This window comes from Ursus arctos, unplaced genomic scaffold, assembly GCF_023065955.2.
Source record: "Ursus arctos isolate Adak ecotype North America unplaced genomic scaffold, UrsArc2.0 scaffold_33, whole genome shotgun sequence".
Taxonomy (NCBI): Eukaryota; Metazoa; Chordata; class Mammalia; order Carnivora; family Ursidae; genus Ursus; species Ursus arctos.
This window is the reverse complement of record NW_026623019.1, coordinates 17,232,745-17,248,814: the sequence shown is the minus strand read 5'-3', so window position 1 is coordinate 17,248,814 and position 16,070 is coordinate 17,232,745. Positions and strand designations below refer to the sequence as shown.

Below are 16,070 nucleotides of genomic sequence, written 5' to 3'. Positions count from 1 at the left end.
AACTTGCATGAGTCTCTCCCCATCTCTGTGTTGACAACGCCGGTGACTTGTACGAGAAGCCGGCATCCTTGGCCTTGGACCTACACATGTGTCTGCCCTGGGCGATGGAGAAGCTGCCCTAGGATGTGGAGAAGCTGAAGGAGAAGGTCCAAGCTGGAGCTGGGGTGCCGAGGGCCCCCCGGGGGGGGCACACCAGGGGGGTTGAGTAGAAGATCAGCCCCAGTGCGAGTGAAGCAGAGCTCTGCCCTTGAGAGCAGAATGGCTGTATTTCTCCTCTAATTCCCAGAGCTCTTTCAGAGTTCTCTTGTGGCCAACCCAACCCAGAATCCTACAAAGAAGGGAGTTCTGGGAAAGTGCGTCCCAGCCGGGCCAAGGGGAAACAGTAGGAGGCCGCAGATTGTGTCTCTCGATTGCATCATGAATACTCATTATACCTGCAGATGTGTGCGCCAAAGTCACTTATCACAGGAGCCTTTGGAAAAAGCCTTTGCAGGGAAACCCACTCAAGTTTTGACTGACAGGAAAAGATAAAGTAACTTGGCCTTTCGTGTGGCCAGTGAATTCTGTTATTTATTTTTGTTGGAAAAAAGATGAGGAGAAAGAGGAAGACACATATTGGAGTAGAAATAAAGACTTCTTTTGGTTTTTGAATCGAGTTAGGAAAGCTTAATTTCCATTCTGAGCGTGGCGGAAGATGGCTTTTCTGCAAGGAGAACCCTAGGTAGCTTTAGACCAGGGGTGAATTAGTTAAGTGGCTGCACGGTGAGTGGGGTGTCATGGTGGCGACGATGGCCAATGGAAAGTAGGTCCTTGCTGGAGCCAAGAGTTGCTGAAGAAGCTAGAATTGGATCAGAAGAAGCTGGACAACCAAATTTTTATGTGAAGTCTTACTAAGTAAATGGTTATTTTGAAAAAGTTCCAGGTATGCTTGAAAGAAGCATGTGTTCAACAGTAATTTTGAACATAGGGCTCTCCATGGGTCCCTAAGGTCAAATTTGCTGATCGTGATGTTTGAATTGACTGAATCTTTACTGATTTATTTATTTTTTATTTTATCAGTTACTGAGAGAGTTGTGTTCAAATTTCCTGTAAGATAAGGAGCAACAAGCATTGGCAAGGATGTGGAGGAAAAGGAACCCTTACGCACCGCTGGTGGGAATGCAAACTGGGGCAGCCACTGTGGGAAACAGCGTGGAGGTTCCTCAAAAAGAGTAGAATTACTGTACGATCCAGTAGTTGCGATACTGGGTATTGACCCAAAGAATATGCAAACGCTGATGTTTACTGCAGCATTATTTACAAGAGCCAAATTATGGACTCAGCCCAAGTGTCTGACAGATGAATGGATAAAGATGTGGTACATATATACCATGGAATATTATTCAGCCATGAAAAAGAATGAAATCTCAGCATTTGCAGCAATGTGGGTGGAGCCAGAGTGTATAATGCTAAGTGAAGTACGTTAGAGAAAAACAGATACCACATGATTTCACTCATGTGGAATTTAAGAAACAAAACAAAGGAAAAAAGAGAAAGACAAACCAAGAAACAGACTCTTAACTATAGAGAACAAACTGATGGTTACCAGAGGGGAGGTGAGTGGGGGGATGAGTGAAATAGGTGATGGGGATTAAGGCGTGCACTTGTCATATATAGAATTGTTGAATCACTATATTGTACCCCTGGGACTAATGTAACTATGTTAACTATACTGGAGTCAACATGGAAAAAAAACTTAATGAAAATTTCCTGTAAGATTAAGATTTGTCTATTTTACCAGTTAGGTCTAAGCAATTTTGCTCTACGTATTTTGAGCCTATGTTAGTAACTACATGGAACTTTAAAACTGTGAGGTCTTTCTAAACCTTTTTCTCATTTAAAATATTCCTATCTCATGGGGCACCTGGGTGGCGCAGTCGTTAAGCGTCTGCCTTCGGCTCAGGGCGTGATCCCAGGGTCCTGGGATCGAGCCCCACATCAGGCTCCTCTGCTAGGAGCCTGCTTCTTCCTCTCCCACTCCCCCTGCTTCTGTTCCCTCTCTCGCTGGCTGTCTCTCTGTCAAATAAATAAATAAAATCTTAAAAAAAAATAAAATAAAATAAAATATTCCTATCTCAGGGCGCCCGGGTGGCTCAGATGGTTAGGCATCTGCCTTTGGCTTCAGTCATGACCTCAGAGTCCCAGAATCCAGCCCCACATCTGTCTCCCTGCTCAGCAGGGAGTCTGCTTCTTTCTCTGCCTCCCCTCCTGCTCATGCTCTCTCTCTCTCTCAAATAATAAAATCTTTAAAATAAAAAAATAAAATACGCCTATATCTTAACTCTAGGAAACAAACTGAGGGTTGTTAGAGGGGAGGTGGGGGGGATGGGATAACTGGGTGAGGGGCATTAAGGAGGGCACGTGATGTAATGAGCACTGGGTGTTATATGCAACTGATGAATCACTGACCTCTACCTCTGAAACTGATAATACACTATATGTTAATTAAACAGATTTTAAATTAAAAAGAAAAAATATTCCTATCTCTAGTTATGCTTTTAATCTTGAAATGTACATTTTTTTCAGCTTTATTGAGGTATTGTTGACAAATAAGCCTTAAAGTCTACTTTTATTTAATAGACTCCAGCTTCCTTTGGGTTAGTGTCTGCGTGGTCTATCTTTTCCCATTTTTTGATTTGTCCCCCTTTTGGGGAGTTATCTTCTTATGCTTGGTTATCTTTGTTGATGTGCTGGATACTTGTGAAAAAATAATTTGAGGGTAAGGAAGATATTCTCTTCTAAACTCCAAAAAGGAATTTCTTTTTCTTCTGCCGGGTGTCTGGGGATATTCAGTTCTGAGGTGGTGATGATTCCATGCTGAGTTGCAACCCCCTAAGGGCTACCCTTTGGGATCCAAATCCAGAAACTGGAGGGCCTCTAAGGGCCTTTGGTTCTTGCTAACCTTTGAACTTCAGCCCCTAGTCCTGTGATCTTGAAAAAGGAGCTGCTCCACCTTGGAACTGCCCCTTCCAGAATAAGCAGAAGCCCCTGGGACAGAGGCTTTTCAGATGCTGGTTCAACTTTTTCGATGCCATTCTTCCCTATATTCTGCCCAGTAATTATATACTATGTCGTTAGTTTTATGATATTTCCAGGTATATTTTTGAAGATACTTTGTGCATGATTTCTAGCTGTCCCTAGGGGAAGAACCCATCCAAATTTCCTAGTTGTCCTTTGCCAGAAGCAGAAGTTTCTCACTTATTTTTCTGTAGAAAAAATCCTGTCTCTAGCATAGTTGACTGGCACTCTCTTTATGATGTAATGTTTGAGACGCCTTAAAAGCTGATAGTAACAGAGCCCTGAAATTTTACTTCATACTTTTTGTTTAATACGATCTGTAGATGCAATTCTGGGGTTTGGTGTAGATGCCAAAACAAGTGGGGGGTGAGTGTTCAAAAGTCAGCAATACTATATGTTATGGGGAACTTTATTTGTAATCATATATTTTAATCTTGTTTTCACAAAGTTTATAAAGTTCACAGGTGCTACATAGGACCGTAGACCCTTGAAATATTATTACATTTTTGTCCTAAATACATTAATATAAATTCTAATGAAAATGCTTGACTATCTGGCAAAAGAACCCTGGCTCCCGGAAGAATCTGCCATATTTAGTAAAAAAGTCAGTCTTCCAGAGAAAGCTCGAGGCCCTGCCGTCCTGGGAGGTTCATGGTGGAGGGAGCTCTCCCATTAAGGATCTGGCAGAGAACAGGGCTGCCCGCTGGGCTCTGAACTGCAGCCAGGAGGGGCTTGCTGGTCTCCACGGGGACTGTCACCCGGGCAGCCACGGATCCATGCGTGAAAGTAGCAAGGCCCCGCTGCATGAGCAGCTCCTTTCATGGTCGCCCTGGGAATTTCTGAGTGAGACACACATGTAGGACATCTGTTTTCTGTATTCCTCTTCCAGAGCAGTGAAAATGGTGGTTTTGTTTGAGAAAGAAAGAGGAAATGCCAAAGAGGAGCTCAGTGTTTAAGAAACTGGTCATGTGTTTCATCTGCTAAATAGCTCCTATAATATTTACTCCTTTGAGATTTCTCTCTCCCTCATTTTTTTTTTTTTTTTTTTGATGAAAGAAATGTGTTAGACAATTTCAATTCAGTATGCTGCTCTAACCTAGGACTCCTGCAAACTATGGACCCATTTTATTCACCTGCTTCCCGGACGTCCCCACTTAGACTCAGCACGTCCCCTGCACAAATCATGACAGTTCCCTAAACCTGATTCTCTTCTGATTTTTCTTCCCCTCTTTCGCTGAAACGAAGTCCATATTTTTATTTTATTATTGAAGTATAGTTGACACACAGTGTTACAGTGGTTTCAGCGTACAAGGCCGTGATTTGACAAGTCTGTACGTTATGTTATGCTCACCACAAGTGAGCTACCATCTGCCACGTACGACACTGTCACAACAACATTGACTACGTTCCTTGTGCTGAGACTTTCATGGCCATGACTTACTCATTCCATCATTGGAAGCCTGTATCTCTCATTCTCCTTGACCCATTTGTTCACCCCCCAGCCCCTCCCCTTCAGTAAGCATCCGTTCTCTGTATTTACAAGTCTGTTTCTGCTTTTTGTTTGTTTCGTTTTTTAGATTCCACATATAACTGAAATCACATGGTATTTGTCTTTCTTTGTCTGACTTACTTCACTTAGCATGATACCCTCTAGGTCCATCCATACTGTTGCAAATGGCAAGATCTCATCCTTTTCGCGGCTGAATAACCCTCCGTTGCATCTGTACACCACCTCTTCTTTATCCATTCCCCTATTGATGGACACTTAGGTTGCTTCCATATCTTGGCTATTGTAAATAATACTACAATTAATATACGAGTGCATTTATCTTTTTGAATTAGTGTTTTTGTTTTCTTGGGGTAATTACGCACTAGTGGAATCACCAGATCATATGGCATTTCTATTTTTAATTTTTTGAGGAGACTCCATGCTGTTTTTGCAATGGCTGCACCAGTTTGCATTCCCATCAACAGTGCACAAGGGTTCTCTTTCTTCCACAGCCTCACCAATACTTGTTATTTCTTGTCTTTTTGATTCTAGCCGTTCTGCCAGGTGTAAAGCGTTACTTCATTGTGGTTTGATTTGCGTTTTCCTGGTGATGAGTGACGAACATCTTTTCATGTATCTGTTGGCCATCTGTATGTCTTCTTTGAAAAAGTATCTATTCAGATCTTCTGCCCATTTTTTAGGTTACTTGTTTTTTGGTACTGAGTTATGTAAGTTCTTTATATATTTTGGATACTAACCTATTGGATTTATCATTTGCAAATATCTTCTCCCATTCAGTGGGTTGCCCTTTTGTTTTACTGATGGGTTCCTTCCTTATGCAGAAGCTTTTTATTTTGGTGTAGTCCCAATAGGTCAGTTTTACATCTGTTTCCCTTGCCTGAGGTGACATGGCTAGAAAGACGTTGCTAAGGCCATTCTCAAAGAGATTAATGCCTATGATTTCTTCTATGATTTTTATGGTTTCAGGTCTCACTTTTAGGTCTTTAATCCATTTTGAGTTTATTTTTGTGTGTGGAGTGAGAAAGGGGTCCAGTTTCATTCTTTTGCAGGTAGCTGTCCAGTTTTCCCAGCACCATGTATTGAAGAGACTGTCTTTTCCCTATTGCATATTCTTGCCTTTTTTTGTCTTAGATTAATTGGCCCGATTAGCAAGGGTTTTTTCTGGGCTCTCTGTTCTGTTTCATTGATCTACATGTCTATTTTTGGGTCAATACCATACATACTGTTTTGATTGCCTCAGCTTTGTAATATATCTTAAAATCTGGAATTGTGATACCGGCTTTGTTCTTCTTTCTCAAGCTTGCTTTGGCTATTCTGGGTCTTTTATAATTCAATACAAACCTTAGGATTATTCTGGTTTTATGGGAAAAAATGCTGTTGGTGTTTTCATAGGAATTGCATTAAATGTATAGATTGCTTTGTGTAGTATGGACATTTTAACAATATTCTTTCAATTGATGATCATGGAATATCTTTTTATTTACATCATCTTCAGTTTCTTTCATCATTGTTTTAGAGTTTTCAGAACATGGGTCTTTCACCACCTTGGTTAAGTTCATTCCTAGGTGTTTTATTCTTTTTGGCACAATTGTAGGTGGAATTGTTTTCTCAATTTCTCTTTCTGCTACTTTGTTATTAGCACGTAGAAACAACCAATTTCTGCGTCTTCAGTTTGCATCTTGCTACTTTATTGAATTTGTTTATTCTAATAGTTTTTTGATGAAGTCTGTAGGGCTTTCTAGATACAGTTTCATGTCCTCTGCAAATAGTGACAGTTTTACTTCTTCCTTCCTTATTACTTCAATAAAAGTGTTTGAAGTGGACATCCTTGTTTCTAACCTTAGAGAAAGAGCTCTCAGTTTTTCACCATTGAGTATGATGTTAGCTGTGGGTTTTTCATATGTGGCCTTTATTATGTTGAGAATTTTTATCATGAACAGACGCTGACTTTTGTCAGATGCCTTTTCTGCCTCTAATGAGGTGATCTTATAATTTTTTATCCTTCATTTTGTTAGTGGGGTGTATCAGTTGATTGATTTTTGAATAGTGAACCATCCTTGCCTCCCCCAAATAAATCCCACTGGATTTTGGTGAATGATCCTTTTAAAATATTGTTGCATGTGATTTGCTATTTTGCTGAGGATTTTTGAAGCTGCATTCATCAGGGATAATGACCTGTAGGTTTCCTTTTTTTGGTAGTGTCTTTCTCTGGTTTTGGTATCAGGGTAATGCTGGCCTTGTAGAATGAATATGGAAACTTCCCTTCCTCTTCGATTTTTTTGGAATAGTTTGAGGAGAATAGGCATTAACTTTTCTTTAAATGTTTGGTAAAGTTTACCTGTGAATCCATCTGGTCCTGAACTCTTGTCTGTTGGGAGTTTTTTTTTTTTTATTATTACTGATTCAGTTTCATTACTTGTAATTGATCTGTTCAGATTTTCTATTTCTTCCTGATTCAGTTTTGGAAGATTGTATGTTTCAAGGAATTTATCCATTTCACCTGTCCAATTCGTTGGCATGTAATTTGTCATAGTATTCTCTTATAATCCTTTGTATTTTTATGGTGTTGGTTGTTACTTCTCTTTCATTTCTGATTTTGTGTTCTCTTTTTTTCTTGCAGGTGGCTAAATGTTTATCAGTTTTGTTTATCTTTTTCAAAGAACCAACTCTTGGTTTCATTAATCTTTTCTATTGTATTTTGTTAGTCTGTATTTCATTTATTTCTGCTTTGTTTTATTGATTCTGCTTTTCCCGCTTCGTTTAGGTGTAAGTTTGTATGGTTTATTTGAGCTTTTCTTGTTTCTTAAGGTAGGTCTGCATCGCTGTATATCACCCACTTAGACCTGGTTTCGCTGTGTCCCAGAGATTTTGGACTGTTGTGTCTTCGTTTTCAGCTGTCTCCGTGTATTTTTTTATTTCCTCTTTGATTTCTTCATTGACCCATTAGCAATTTAGTAGTATGTTGTCTAGCCTCCACGTGTTTTGTGGGTTTTTTTTCCAGTTTTTTTCTTGTGATTGATTTCTAATTTCATACTGTTGTGGTTGGAAAATATGCATGATATGAGTTTACTCATAAATTTAATGAGACTTGTTCTGTGGTCTAACATGTGATCTCTCCAGAGAATGTTTCATGTTCACTTGAAAAGAATGTGTATTTTGTTGTTTTTGGATGGAATGTTTTTGTATATATTTGTTAAGTCCATCTGGTCTAATGTGTCATTGAAAGAAACTCTTTCCGTGTCGATTTCTTGCCTGGATGATCTATCCTTTGATGTAAGTGGGGCATTAACGTCCCCTACTATTATTGTATTACTGTCATATTCTTCCTTTCTGTCTGTGAATATCTGCTTTACGTAGTTAGGCACCCAATGTTGGGGGCATATATATTTACAATTATTTTATCCTCTTGTTGGATTGACCCATTTATCATTATGTAATGTCTCTTATTACAGCGTTTGTTTTAAAATCTATTTTGTCCAGGGGCGCCTGGGTGGCTCAGTCAGTTGGGTGGCCAACTCTTGATTCTGGCTCAGGTCATGATCTCAAGGTCATGCGATCAAGCCCTGCATCAGGCTCTGTGCTCAGAGCAGAGTCTGCTTGACATTCTCCCTCTCTGCTCCCCTCCCCTCACTTAAGCATGTTGTCTCTCTAAAATAAATAAATAAATCTTTAAAAAAATAAAATCTATTTTGTCTGATACAGGTATTGCTACCCCAGATTTTCCCCCCCGACTTCTATTTTCAGGGAATATCTTTTCCTATCCTTTCATTTTCAGTCTGTATGTGTCTTGAGGCCTGGAGTCTCTTGTAGGCAGAATATAGGTGGGTCTCATTAATTTTTTTTTAAAACCATTTCACCCTGCTGTGCCTTTTGATTGAGGCATTTAGACCATTTACATTTAAAGGAATTATTGATTGGTAGGTCTTTATTGCCATTGTGTTAACTCTTCTGGTTGATTTGCGGGTCTCTGTTCCTTTCTGTTCTTGCTCTTTTACCTTGTGATTGGTGACTTTCTACAGTGTTATGCTTGGATTTTTTTCTCTTTATTTTTTGTGTATCATAAGGTAGTTTTGGGTTCATGATTACCATGAGGTTCATATATGACATCCTAAATATAGCAGTCTATATTAAGATGATGGTCGTTTAAGTTCAAACACAGTGTAAAAGACCCTTTTTACTTTCTCCTCCATGTTTTATATATATATATATATATATTACATCTTTTTATTCATAAGTTTCTTCTAATTATGGCCTTTTCTCTATCACTTAAAGAAACCCCTTTAACATTTGTTGTAAGGCTAGCTTAGTGGTCATGCACTCCTTTAACTTTTGTCTGGGAAACTCTTTCTCCTTTCATTCTAAATGATAATCTTGTGGATAGAGTATTCTTGACTGTGTTTTTTTCTTTCAGCTCTTTGACTATGTTATGGCACTTCCTCTGGCCTGCAAAGTTTCTGTTGAAAAAAATCAGCTAATAGTTTTATGGGGTTTCCCCTGTACATAACTTTTTGCTTCTCTCTCGATGCTTTTAAAGCTCTCTCTTAAACCTTTGACATTTAAATATGTGTTGTGGGTTTCCTTGGGTTTGTCTGGTTGGGAACTCTGTGCTTCCTGAACCGGGATGTCTGTTTCCTCCCCCAGGTTAAGGAGGTTATCTGTTATTTCTGCAAATATGTTTTCTGCCCCTTTCTCTCTTTTCTCCTCCTCGACCTGTATAATGCAAATTTGTTTTTGCTTGATGTTTTCTGAGTGATCCCTTAACGTATCTTCATTTTAAAATCCTTTTTTTCTTTGTGCTCTTCCGGCTTTGGTGCTTTCCATGACCCTGTCTTCCTGATTGCTGATCCATTCTTCTGCACCTGCTAATCTGTTGTTGATTCCCTCTAGGGTATTTTTTATTTCACTTATTACTTTCTTCAGCTTTGATTGGTTCTTTTTTATATTTTCTCTCTTTGTTGAAGCTCTTCCTGAAATCTTCCACTCTTCTCTCTAGCCCAGCGAGCATCTTTACAATCCTTAGTTTAAATTCTTCATCAGGCATATTGTTTATCTCTCTTTATTCAGTTCTTTTTCTGTGCTTTTGTCTGTTCTTTCATTTGGAGGATATTCCTCTGCTTCCCCATTTTGATAAATTTTCTGTGTTTGTTTCTATGAATTAGGCAGAGCAGCTACTTCTAACCTTGAAGGAATGGTCTTGTGTATGGTCATACCTTATGTGGACTGTGTGTTCTGTGACTTGGGCCGGCTGGCTGGAGCTATGTCTGGTGTGGACTTGGGGTCCTGGGGCACCCCTGCACGGAGCACCCCGGGACCCCCAGCATATACCCCACCTTGGCTCCAGCTGCCCACCAGGGCACCATCTGCACAGAGAGCCTCAGGACAGCCTGTACCCACTGCAGCCACAGCTGGCCTGCCAGCACGCCCTCTGTGTGGAGAGCCCTGGGATGGCCCTGGCCTGTGCCCATTTCTGCTCTGGCCATCCCACCGTGGAGCCCCACCACGGAGCCCCAGCACGGAGCGGCCCAGGGTAGCCCCGGCACAGTGCACACCGCAGCACCCCTGGGTCAGCACTCACGATGGTTCCAGCCATCGAGTCAAGGGGACACAGGCACAGAGCACACTGGGACACTCCCGACCTGCTCCACTTTGGCCCCAGGTGGCTTTCTAGGGTACCCCCGGCCCATAGCACTCTGGGAGCTCCTGGCTCATGTCTGCTTTGTCTCCAACTGCCCGCCCCCCCAATGCAGCCCCTGTGCTAAATGCCCTGGGATGCTCTGGCCATGCCTGCCTCCGTTCCAGCTACGCCCCCAGGGCGCCCTGTGAGTGCAGCAGTCTGAGCCTCCTGGCCCACACCCCTGCCTTTGTTCCAGCCGTCTACACGGAGAGCCCCCGCACACCCCAGCAAGGGGCATCCTCGGCTTCAGTCATCACACCGGGGCGCCCACGCCTCTGAGCACCCCAGGATAACCTCGCTTCCACCCACTTCAGCTTCAGCCCCCCGTGCACCGTGCTGGAGCCGCCTTGGTGGGACAGCCCGCGCTGCTGTGGGCTAGAGGCCTGGGGCTGGCGGAGGCGGCAGGGGGGCCGTGGCAGCTGGCCTCCGCTCCTGTCTGGATATCGGAGTGGCTGGCAAACATCAGCTGTGCTGCTCACCGGCCGCTCCAGCCTGGAGAGTGTTCCAGCAGCTCTCCTGCCGTTTTGTGGAGGCTGGACCTTTTATAGCCAGTTGCTCTTATAAATGGCAGCTGTTTTCTGTGCCCCGGGGCAGATAAATGTGCTCCCAACCCCTCAGTACTGTCTGTCCCCACTGCCGTCGGCAGCGAGGGGACTGGGGTTCCCTCATGACCGTGTCTCTGTCTCTCTTGCTGTTCTCTGCAGTGATCTCTCTAGCTTGTGTTGTGCACAAGCCGTTCAGTCAGCCCCTAGTTTTTTGTTTTGTTCTAAGTAGGCTCCACACCTAGCGTGGAGCCCGATGTGGGCCTTGAACTCGTGACCCTGAGATCCACACCTGAGATGAGATCCAAGAGTCGGCTGCTTAACCTGACCGAGCCCCTCAGGTGCCCCAGGCCTCCCTTTTTCTTCCGGAGCCCTTGCCCTATAATTGGTGTAGATTCGGTGAGTCCCGCAGGAGGCGAATTCAGGGTGTTCCTGCATCGCCATTCTAGACCCTCAGCTCAAGGAGCCAGTCTTGACACAAAGCTGTCCCCACGTTGCACGAGGGGCCCTCTGCTCTCAGATGGTGTGCGCTCCCCGGGTGGTTTGAACACGCTCGCCAAACTGTGCCTGCTCCCGCTGTGCATGAAAGTATTCAGCCAAGCCACGGGAAAATATGCAGAAAACCCCACTTTCTGTAACACACAGCCGTTGTTCACAGTGTACAGAAGTCCTTCATATACCAATAAAATGTATTTAAGAGCAGGTCCTCTCTTCCTTGTTCCTCCCCACACTTCAGAATATGTTTTCCTGGAACCGTATCTTTGTCAGGTCATTCTTGATCAGGGTGACCAAGCGACTTCTGACCGCAGAACCTTTCCAGATAAATAGCGATCACAGAGGGCAAGTAAATGCATTTTGTGGCCCCAGGTGGGGCAGATAAGGGGCAGATAAGGGGCATTAAGGGGACCACTGACAGACTTGGGATAAGGTCTCAGGATGAGATTACAATATTGTGTCAACGTGAATTTCTTGATTTTGGTCATTATCCTGTGATTGTATAGTCCAGGGTCCTGTTTTTAGGAAATCACACTGAAGTCTTTAGCGATAAAAAGGCATTGTGTCTGCAACTTTCTCGCAAATATTTCAGGCAGAAGGTCCGTGTGGGTGTGTGGCTGGCACACATTTGGAGGGAGAGGGGATGGATGATACGACATGGTCATAAATTGTCAACATTTGGGCAATCTTGAAAGGTGCAGAGGAACCCTTGTACCATTTCCCCCACATTTTTGCAAGTCTTAAATGATTTCAAAATAAGCCTAAAAAGACTGATCTTGACAGGTGGGAGACCTAGCTGGGAGGAGAACTCTAAATGTGGAATACGTCTGGGCTCCCTGAATTCAGTCGGTTCCAAACCCAGGTCCCAATTGTTGGGTTTCTAAGGAGACTGCGGTCCCCTCTTCCTTCCAGCCAGAGTCCCTCCATTGTCCGCCCTCTTGGCTGAAGAGACACTGGGTGTGGGGCTGTCCTGGCTGAGCCCCCCTGGTGACCTGAAAGCTCAGCGTTGTCTTTCCCCGGCCTCCACCCTGCCGCCAGGTCCCCACGGAGAAGCCTGCATTCCTCTGGGATGCCACGCTGGGATCTGTTTTTCTATCTCCTGGACGAGTCCAGTACTGGGCTCACCCATTGCACCATCAGGACAGAGTCGGTTATGCTGCAGGAACAAAGTGCCCCCAGAGTTCAGCTTCCTTAACACAATGAAAGATGATTTCTCACTCGTGCTCTCTATGTGGGAGGGTGTGTTGGGGTCTCTGCTCACTGTTCTCGCTCAGGCAGCCCGGCTGATTGAGCCTTTGTCTTGTCTCATGTCAAGCACCACAGTAGAGGAAAGGCAACGTGGGAAATGACTCACGGGCTCCTTAAAGTTTCCTCCTAAAAGAGACGGATGTTGGTTCCACTTCTATCTCCCTCACGGTGGAGTAGAATCCTAGCTGGCATTGGTTGGGGGGGCGGGGGGGAGGATCTTTGTATCATCCCCATGACCCTCACAGGCTGCCTCTCAGCAGGTAAGCTGAATGTAATGGTTACATTTAGAGCACGCCTGGCCAGCTCAGTCAGTGGAGCGTCCCACGCTTGGTCTCAGGTCATGAGTTCGAGCCCCACTCTGGGTGTAGAGATTACTTTAAAAATAAGTTTTAAAAAAGTCATAGGAGAGCAGCGTGAGAGGCAGGCACCCCAGAAACGAGGATTCCGCCTGCTACCAGGGGCAGAGGGAGGAAGACAGGTTGGCCAGAAATCACCAGGAGCATTTCCTCCTGGGAGAGACTGCTGTCCCCGGGGTTCCTCTGGGCTCTGGCTGTGACTGGCCCAGGCTGCCGTCATCCCGCCCTCACGGTCTTTGGCTGTTCTTTTCTCAGGATGTTGTGTGTGTCGGATGATAGATGTGTGCGTGTGCCCCAGACATTTGCAGGCTGCCTGCGCCACTGGGCGCTGCACTGGGTTCTGGGATATCGGGAGCTCGTTACAAAGACTGGGAAGAAAGCAGATCCTGTAAATGCAGAGTAGAGCCAAGCCCAGGTGTCAAGAGACCATCGTATTTCGGAGGAAGAGGGTGGCGGGAGGCAGGGAGGGAAGCGGAAGGAAGCCTGCCCGGCAGTTCCGGACACGCAGTCTGGGTTGTCCGGGCTGCACGCGCTCTGGCTTAGAGTAGGGCACGTGCTGCAAAATGTGCTCGTGGGCGGGGATTAGAAGTCATGGCTGAAAGGCCTTCAGTGTGTCGTTTCTTTGCCAACAAATATGAGGCATCTGTCACAATAAGGCTAATTTTGCTTACATTTCGGTGATACTTTATAATTGATAAATCAGTTACCTTGAAAATCAATGGCTCCTTTTACAAATGAGGATGCAGAGATAGGGAACTGTTGGGGTCCTTAAAGGTCCCAAATGCACTAGAACTGAGGGTGCTTATTCCTGGCCCAGGGCACGTCCCACTAACCCATGCTTCCTAGACCTGTTGGAGATTCTGCAACTGAGATCCTCTCCCTGCCGAGGATCCCACAGTCCAGGGGGAAGAGTTTCTAGCCCCTCTTGATGGACAGGGGCGCAAAGCCATGCTGATTTCATCACAGCCCTCGGTTTGCCCGGAGTCAAGTAAATCTCTAAGATCTCCCTTTTCTCCAGCTTCCTGTTGGATCGTTAGTGAGGTTGAATAATACAAGATATGAGCAACTTTTCAGGGAGTACCATATACACACAAGCAGATCACAGCTGCCAAACGGATGCTTTGCTGACTCACAGCTGCCAGCGAAAGGCCAGCTCTGCATGATGTAATTGCCCTGAGATGTGGCAATCTGGGGGAGCAGAGGAGAGGCCAGATTCCTGTCTCTCTCTCAGCAGGATTCTCTTGTCTGTGCAACTTGTAGCCGAGGGATGGGATGTTGGATCTCTGTGGCCAACGGCCAACACATGGACATGTTGAGAATGTAAGCCAACCATATCATTTTCATGTGCTAAGGTTCGGCACGATTTCTGGCCCCATGCTAGCCTTACATTGATTAAATGAGATAACTTGTATACACCTCTTGGCACACGGGAAGTGGGCAATAAATGGTAACTGCTAGAATAGTAATAATTACAGCAATAATCTCAAGTACTGTAATAATGGAGCCATAGTATTAGGGCAATAGTTAATGAATGATAGTAATGATAAATATAATATTATAGCAATAATTGGCCTGGGGGGTTGTGATGGGAGTGGCTCTGCAAATGGGAAGTTTTATCAGTGATGTATGATGACAAGTAAGCAGACTGTATGGGAACTCTCTGCACTTTCTTAGTTTGGCTATGAACCTACCACTGGTCTAAGAAAGTCTACAAAGTGATATTTAAAAAAAAAAATGGAAAAAGCAAGCCAGCCGGCACAGCTAGTTGGTGATATTAGTGTTTGTTCTCTGCAGACCAGGCCCTCCCTTACTGCTGCATTGAGGACCTGCTTCTGCCAGGACAATAAAAACGGTTCTTTTCCAATTGCTCTGCCTGCCATACAGATGTTCAAATGACAATGATGATCCATGGCTCTTGGGTTTCTCTGTTCACTATTGGGTGCCGAATGCCGTTGGCACTGGCCCCAGGGGCTGATGGGACCGAAAGCCACAGGTGTCACGGTCTTTCTGTGGCTCTCCCCGAGTGAAGCAGCCACATCGTCTACACTGGTGGTGGCTGTAGCTGAGTGGCTTGTGTGTGAGTGGAGATCGTCCCTAATCCATAACCTGGGGAAGTCTTGTCACCAACAGGGTGGCTTTTTTCCTTCGCACAGTGAAAGGTTCTCTTTCCTTCGTGCAGGAAAATGCCCAGTTAATCAAAGAAGTGCAAGTGGACAAGGTCTGCGCCCTCTCCAGGGACCAGGTCGAGGCCATCAAGCAGCTCTGGCAGGACCCAGGAATCCAGGAGTGCTATGACAGGAGAAGGGAGTACCAGCTGTCGGACTCAGCCAAATAGTGAGTGCAGAGCCCAGGGGCGCGGTGACCACGCTTCAAAGAAGCTTCTCGCTGGGAAGAAAGTAGCTGCCTGTAAAATGTGGGCACTTGGGGGCAACACTACCTCCTTCCCGCTTGTCACTATGCCCCTCTGACTCCTTGGTGCATCGTACCTCTTCACAAACACTGTGGACCCCCAGATCTCTGTCCTTGCCCATACCCCTTTCCTCGCTGTGTTCTGAGCCTCTCACAGGAGAAGCTCAATCAAATGTGGGGTTCCTTGGAGGGAACTCATCTCATTCGGGGTGCTGAAATCTTCTAACCTTAATAAGGACTACCACTGCCTCTGGCTTCTCCTCCTCTCCATATCCCTCTGCCTTCCGGTCTCCTGATCAGTAGGCAGCAGGATCTATTGCTCTCAAATCTAAAACCAGAGTTTAGACCAGCAGTGCAATAGGCCCGCTCCAGTGGCTGATCTGGTGCTGCCCTCTGGTGGGCAAGACAGGTTCTGCAGGCCCCGCACCTGGAGGAAGCTCAGTCCAGGAGCCCTTTGCTTACTGACTCCCTGGCAAGGCCTCTACACTCTAGTTTTTGATTCATAAAGCTCTTGTTTTAAAGTATAATCCCTAAAGTTAGATAAAATAGATGGTCCTGCATACAAATTATCCCATGGTGATCAGAGAACTTCCTTGTCTTAAATTCCGGAGGCAGTGTCTCCATCAGCTGGTCACTGGACATGTTCCTGCTTGAAGAAGCGGTTCTTCCGGCTTCTGCAGCTCAGCTCTTTCCCTGCCGCCCCAGTTCCTCTCCCATCCTCTGAGGGCCCCAGAATCCCTTTCCCTTTCCCTCTGGGTGTTGCTGTTGCCCTCCGAGAT

The 16,070-nt window shown here is 44.8% G+C and overlaps 1 protein-coding gene across 2 annotated transcripts in view; it reads left to right on the top strand.

The window, feature by feature from the left end:
• GNA14 (G protein subunit alpha 14) overlaps positions 1-16,070 on the top strand; it is a 181,638-nt gene that overhangs the window by 157,233 nt on the left and 8,335 nt on the right. For both annotated transcript variants that reach the window (XM_026518813.4, XM_057305635.1), the window contains exon 3: positions 15,062-15,216. In XM_026518813.4, the coding sequence (XP_026374598.1) occupies positions 15,062-15,216 (155 nt within the window). The remainder of the gene's footprint in view (positions 1-15,061; positions 15,217-16,070) is intronic.